General features: G+C 40.5%; 1 protein-coding gene across 2 annotated transcripts in view; it reads right to left on the bottom strand.

Annotated features, from left to right (window-relative positions):
- Positions 1-4,035: 4,035 nt before the first annotated feature.
- ASB4 (ankyrin repeat and SOCS box containing 4) overlaps positions 4,036-6,780 on the bottom strand; it is a 66,514-nt gene continuing 63,769 nt past the window's right edge. Inside the window, exon 5 of one of the 2 annotated variants that reach the window (XM_035698494.2) lies at positions 4,036-6,286. In XM_035698494.2, the coding sequence (XP_035554387.2) occupies positions 6,098-6,286 (189 nt within the window). In that variant the 3' untranslated portion in view covers positions 4,036-6,097. The remainder of the gene's footprint in view (positions 6,287-6,780) is intronic. The other variant, XR_007402003.1, reaches the window with a different exon arrangement.

The raw sequence follows: 6,780 nt of genomic DNA, 5'->3' as shown, positions 1-6,780 counted from the left end.
ATTTTATCCCGCCTAGCCTCACCAACCTCATCTACTCTCTACAACAAATGTTCACCTTCTGCTTCCATCAACATTGTCTAATTGGTAATGGTGACTACATATATTCCGGCCCTAACCCTTCACCGGAGCTACTGACTTACCTTAATTGCCACCTCCTCCACTGTCCCACTCTTACTCAAATTACTACCCCAACCCCACCCTCCTTCCTGTAGGTCAGGGTTGGAGCTCAAGTCCACCTGCCTGCCAGCTGGTCACACCCCTGTCTTCCCTCCAGGCCTACAGCACTTACCATCTGGACTACCACGCAGGCTCTCAGTGACTTGTCATGGTCTTTCATGTGCTGGCGCATCTGACACGATCGCTAGAGGAAATGACCTGCATGCTCAGTGGGGGTGATTGAAGAGAATTTCATCAGGTCCAATTTGTAGAAATGTGGGTAGCCAAGAATGCTGAAGCGCCTGGGATACAAACAGCGGGAGGAAGCTTCCACTACCCCTAGGTCTGAAGGAACAAGTGGAGGAAGCAGTTACTATTGCCCAAGGGAAACAGGAACTTAGGAGAAGTGCTCCCCACAGGAGGTATGCCCAAGGAAGTCCTCTGGCCAGGACCCAGGGGGGAGGGAGTTTGTGCTTAGAAGTGCAGCTCAGTTTGTATGTCTTGCTTTCTGAATCCAATTGATGGTGATACCCTACTGTTTTTCACCTTTTGTCAATCAAACACCGACTTGGATTTCCCCCGAATCTGGAATAGGGTGGTGAGAAACATCTTCCCTTGTGACTCGGGACAGTTTCTGGACTCCTGGACCTTGAAAAGGCCCCTGGTACCTAACTTCTATTTCTAACACATCCTTAAACTCCCCATGATAGTTGTGTTTTGTCAAGTCTTCATACTTGATAAACATTGAGAACTAATCCACCAGGGCAGCCCGGGTGGCTCAGTGGTTTAGCACCACCTTCAGCCCAGGGCAGGATCCTGGAGTCCTGGGATCAAGTCCCAGGTCAGGCTCCCTGCATGGAGCCTGCTTCTCCCTCTGCCTGTGTCTCTGCCTCTCTCTCCCTATGTCTCTCATGAATAAATAAATAATTAAAAAAAGAACTAATCCACCAATGTCTTTAATTTAGAAAGTACAAAGTCATACTGTTATTTTATTTCCTAGGCTGGATTAGCATATATTTGCATAATTGTTCTCCAGTATCATTGAGGCATACCTATATCTGAGAAAGCCAATTAGTAAAGAAGAATTTTAAGCATACCTAATCCACTTAGTATTGCTAAAGACGAGAGAGAGAGAGAAAGAAAGAAAAGGAAAGAAAGCAACTGTTTCTTGAATGATAGTTTTTCATATTTCATGTATTGCTTTGCCTTGGTGAGAGGTATAACTAAAATTATAAAGAAGGCAATTTATTACTAAAATATAGGTTTTGAAAATCATTTCTAATCAACTCTTTTACAGTAGGCTGACAGAAAACTAGCTCAGTTTGATAGTACCTAATTAAAAACAAAACACTGTATACTTTTTATTCTTCTTGGTAAAAACAAACAAAAACATTGTGCCACTGATAGTGAGTCTTGCAGTGACTTGGCATCAACACCCCCCTCCTCCTTCCACTTATTTCACAGAGCCACATATTTAGTGGTTCCAAATAAGTTCTTGAAAGTGAAAGAATAATTGAATGAAATTCTTCAACCCTCCCTATTCATTCATTCTGATGGCCAATAACCCAGACCTCTAGGAATCTCATTGCTCATCTAAATTCCTTCTGCTACAAAGTTAATCTCCTCCTACTCTTCCCCTCTTTGAAGAGGGAAAGATGAAAACTCTGTCCACATGCTACATTTTCAGTGACTCCACAGCCTTCATGAAATAGTAAAAGGAGTCATTGCATCCTTGATAAACCCATTAGCAAAAGGGCAAATTTTCCTAAAGTAATTAATCTGCTTGTTTGCTAATCATCCAAGTCCACGTTATTTCAACCTTCATCTCCCACCTCAAAAAAGACCAAGAAGGTCAAAGACCTTGTTTGTCTTTCCCCCCATTGATTCTAGCCCTAAGCAAGGTGCCTAGTGCATAGTAGAAGCTCAATAAATATTTGCCAATGTGAGCAAAAATCTACCTTATATCACCTTTGGCTGTAGCTTCACTCTAAGAATACATCATCTTACTGGTAGAAAACTCTCTCTAAATAATAATAATAATAATAATAATAATAATAATAATAATAATAAAGTAACAAGGGCAATGATAAAAAGAAAATGCTTACTGTTCTATGTGATTTAATGTGTAAGCAATTTAACCCTCTGATGGGGTTTTAGAACATGCTATCCCATTGGATTGTACCTTGGCATATTGAATACTTTAAGCTGAAGGAGTTTGAGAAAACAGCAGAAGCAAGAAAGTCACTCTGATCCACCCCACATCTTCTCCCCTGAAACGGTCATAAAACCCTCCCATGGGAGGTGCTCTCCCTGTACCTGGAGGAAAGAAGCATCTTTATCTCTTAAGACAAAGGAACACCAGAAAAGAATCCTAACAAACAGGACTTGCTAAGTTTCCCCTCATACTCCTTAAGGATCCATCATATTTTCTGCTCAACTGCCTACGCTTACTCAAACTTGACATAAAAACACTCAGTTCTGTTTCTTCAGGTCCTCATTTCCTTATGAAGTTTCTGTGTCATGTAAAACGTATGCTTTTCTCCTATAATCTTTGTCAGTTTAACTTTGAGGCCCAACTGAAACCCTAAAAGAGTCTAGGAGTACTTTCTCCTCTACTCCTCAAGACAATCATATAAAACTTTCATGCTATAGATACATTATTCCCATTTTATAAGTGCAGAAACTGAGTCACAGAGCAAGCGCGTCGTTTTCCCTAGATAAGGGATCTAGGGATCAGATAAGGTTGGAAGTCAGAAAATGAACCCAGGTAGACGGGCACAAACCGAAACTCTTAACATCTAACTTCAATGTATTCAAAGGAGAGTGACAATGAATTTTTTGTGTGTTTCAAAGAAAATAAGGGAATCATTTGGATTTTCTTAAAGTTTTGAAAGTATGCCAGTTAAAAACTTCTTGAGTTCTTCACAATCGGATGAGTAAAAAAAATAAGGCTCAGCTGTTCTTTCCAACATCGATAACCCACTGCAAATGGTTTGTTACTTTTCTTATTTGTACAATCAGCTTTCGACTGCTGTGTTTTTTATTAGAAGCCACTGGGTTCAGGATGGAAGGACAAAGTGGCAATATAACACTAGGTGATTAAGAAATAGAACACAAGTGTGTCTAGATCCTGAGAAGGGAAGAAAGCTGGATAGGTGGTCTTCCCTCATATTAAAGATCTTTCCTCACATGTAACTTACAAAAGAGAAGAGGTTTGTTTTCTCAGGACACTAAATGACTATTTACAGAAAGTTACAAAAGCAGCATGAGGACATCATTTCCTCTGTTGCTGGTGCCTGGGGTTCTGTGAATGAGGAGAGTGAAGGGAAATGAAAGGACCAGGTCAGAGATGGAGACGGGTGGGAGAGAATGATTATGGTAGCATTTCCTTATTAGTATTAAAACACTTTTTCTGGGGCACCTGGGTGGCTCAGTTGGTTGAGCATCCAACTCTTGATTTTGGCTCTGGTCATGATCTCAGGGTAGTGAGGGCAAGCCTCATAGTTGGGCTCCGCGGTCAGCAAGGAATAGCTTCTCTCCCTCTCCCTCCTCCTCATCCTCCCCCTGTTTCTTTGTCCCTCCTCTTCCCCTGCTCAAATGCATCCACTTTCTCTCTCTAAAACAAATAAATACATCCTAAAAACAAAACAAAACAAAAAACCCATTCTCGTTCCTACAGCAACAATTTGCCTTTTATTTGTATTTACCCTTTACTTTCTTTTGAAAATATTATTCATTTACAGGTATATTTCCTCATTCTCTTCCCCCCCACCCCCAAATGTTGAAGAAAGCAATGAAACATGTAGAGCTCTTCAGAGATCTACTGCTTGTAGTCAATTGGAAAAAAAGTCTAATTGATAGGTAAACAACTCCCAAAGATGAAAGGAGACAAGAGCTTTATTTAAGTCCCCTAAATAAAAGTTCAAAGATGAGGAGAAATAAGTTAAATTCATGAGTAAACAATTCAAAACAAGTAGGCATATATTATGTGCTAATTAGCATAAAATGTTTAAGCACAAGCAAGCAGATAGAGAAACATTTCCTAATGCAAGGAACATCCTCTCCCTTTGTCCTTAGAGTAGGTTTTATTGACAAAGACAGTGCATCACAAATTTTTCAGCCAGAATATTCCCAAAGGAGAGGGGAGCATGCACTTCTGCCCAGTATTCTAGGATGTGTCCCAAACACCACTTGCTACAATTTTTTGAAGGACCAATGTTTTTATATGAATCGTTTATACAAATTCAGCATCCTCTTCTACAATATAGTACAAATTTGTTTTAGTACAAATTAGGTCTCTCAAAATATTTGAGAAAGACTGAAGAAAATCAGAAAGATTATTGTATCTACCCATGACTTTTCCTACAGGGCACTGGGACTATGAGAATCCCGGTTTAGAAGCACGGCCTAGGTGGTGGGCGGGTGGAATATTTGACATCATCTCTACTCAAAACTCAAGCATCTAAAGTTAAATAAGATGAAGAATCACACAAGTAAAAGAAACCTGCTCACACCTGGCAAATGGATTTTTTTGTGCTTAATTACTTTCACTCTCACCTCTGAAAGAGCGACACTAAGAGGCAATGAGCTCACCTAAGAGTGATTAGCAAGAACAAAAAATCGAAGCCCAGTTGGACTCATAAACCCTGAGGTCCAGAGGTTAATCAGCTACATGTCACGTTCAGCAACTACTAACAAGCCTGATTGACACACTTATCTTTCCAAGTTTCTCAAAATTCTACCATTTTCAAAAAGTCTTTTGACTTTTGGTAGCCAGCCATTGCTAGTCAAGTGCTCCTTATCTTCCAGCTAAAATGCTCTGAAATGTCAGCCTATTACTCCATGAGCCCAAGCAATCAACTTGAGTTCTTCCCTTTGCACGCTTCCTTGTACACATCTCATTAAACTTTCTTATCAAATACATGGGAGCCATTGAGTGTGCAAATATTTTCCCAAGGGGAGTACTATAAACAGAAAATCATACTAAAATAAAAGAGTTTCTAGATGTTTGGAGAAACTGAAAGTGAATACATTTACACTAACAGCACCAGGAGCTCCCTCTATGTCACAGAATCCCTTCACTCTTTATATTCATGCTTAAAAGGAAAATCACACTTCAGGTCAGAAACACGACTCTGAAACGCAAGCACTAAAAATGAGTCTGCACCTGTACTCTTGCCCCTGACGCTTGACACTGCAGTTTGCTGCTTGTATGTCCGGATCCTCTGCTAAATGGTGAGATTCTGGAGGGCAGGAGTCCTCGCTTTAGATTCATCACTGCATCTCCAGTCTCTGGCTCAACAAGCATATGTTGAAATGTCCATTCTTTGACTATTAAGTGGACCAGTCTTGGTTTTTCGTGTCTACTTTAACTCCAAGATCTCCTTGTTTTGACTAGGCTCATCTGCTCTCTTCAACAAAAATAAGCAGAAGAGCTTCGAGTGGGGATAGGAGTTTGCAAAACTAGTGACAATAATTTCTGCTAAGTGCTAACGTTGGACGGAAGGGGGGTTGAGGAGGGAACCCTTGAGATTAAGAGGCCAATCACAAAGCCTATGATTTTGGCAAAGAACAGTAATATAAACTTATTACTGATAAGGGAGAGAATGAGATTGTAAGAAAAACTGGGTCCCATTTCAGATGAGATGATATATGAAAAGTTTTACAAAAATATATCAGGCACCAAGTAAAAACACTATACACATCAGTTATTACTGTTGTCAGTACCTTCTGGGCACATTCTTTTTGAGAATTCCTTAACTTTACTTCCTGTTTATTTCCCCTCACCATGCTACCCTAGGATTAATGACAGAGTTTGTCAAGTGTTTTGAAATCCCTGAAGTGTTATAATCAACCCAAGTACCATTTTATTTATGCAAACTGTGTCTACCCGGTGAGTCCACTTAAATATCTAGGATTGGGAACTTCTGTCTCATAAGGTTTAATAAATGATTCCCTCTGGCTCTAAAAGCAAGTACTTTTTCAATGACAATGGGAGGGAAAGCAAAGGAATTGCTCTGTGACATCTGTTGTGCAATGTTCTTCGAATGGCACATCTCGATAAATGCATGAGAGTCCTTGGAGAGTTACTGCACACAGTGAAGAGAGAGTGGTAAAAATCCCAGTATCTCTGTAAAGGAAGGCAAGAGAGGTTAAAGATAGAAAAGCCCCAGAGTTTACATCAATAGAAATCAACAATGACATTTAATCCCTACTTTATAATTTTTTTTTCATTTTTTTTTTAATTTATGATAGTCACACAGAGAGAGAGAGAGAGGCAGAGACACAGGCAGAGGGAGAAGCAGGCTCCATGCACCGGGAGCCCGACGTGGAATTCGATCCCGGGTCTCCAGGATCACGCCCTGGGCCAAAGGCAGGCGGCAAACCGCTGCGCCACCCAGGGATCCCCCTACTTTAGCATTTAGTCCCTACTTTATACACAGTGGTAGCTTTCTAGGGTCTCTGACAGTGAGACAACATTAAAAATGAAATTGAGATGGGAGCTGAGGCAGTGGTACCTAAGGAGAAAAGGGAGACAAGGGGATGTAACACTCTACAATTCAGAACCCAGGAAGTGAGATAAAATATACTCGTATGAACTATCTGCAGCAGTGTATATCAAAA

The sequence above is a fragment of the Canis lupus genome, chromosome 14 (genome assembly GCF_003254725.2).
Source record: "Canis lupus dingo isolate Sandy chromosome 14, ASM325472v2, whole genome shotgun sequence".
In the NCBI taxonomy this organism is placed as follows: domain Eukaryota; kingdom Metazoa; phylum Chordata; class Mammalia; order Carnivora; family Canidae; genus Canis; species Canis lupus.
The sequence above is the reverse complement of the archived record's forward strand: the minus strand, read 5'-3'. Positions and strand labels throughout refer to the sequence as shown.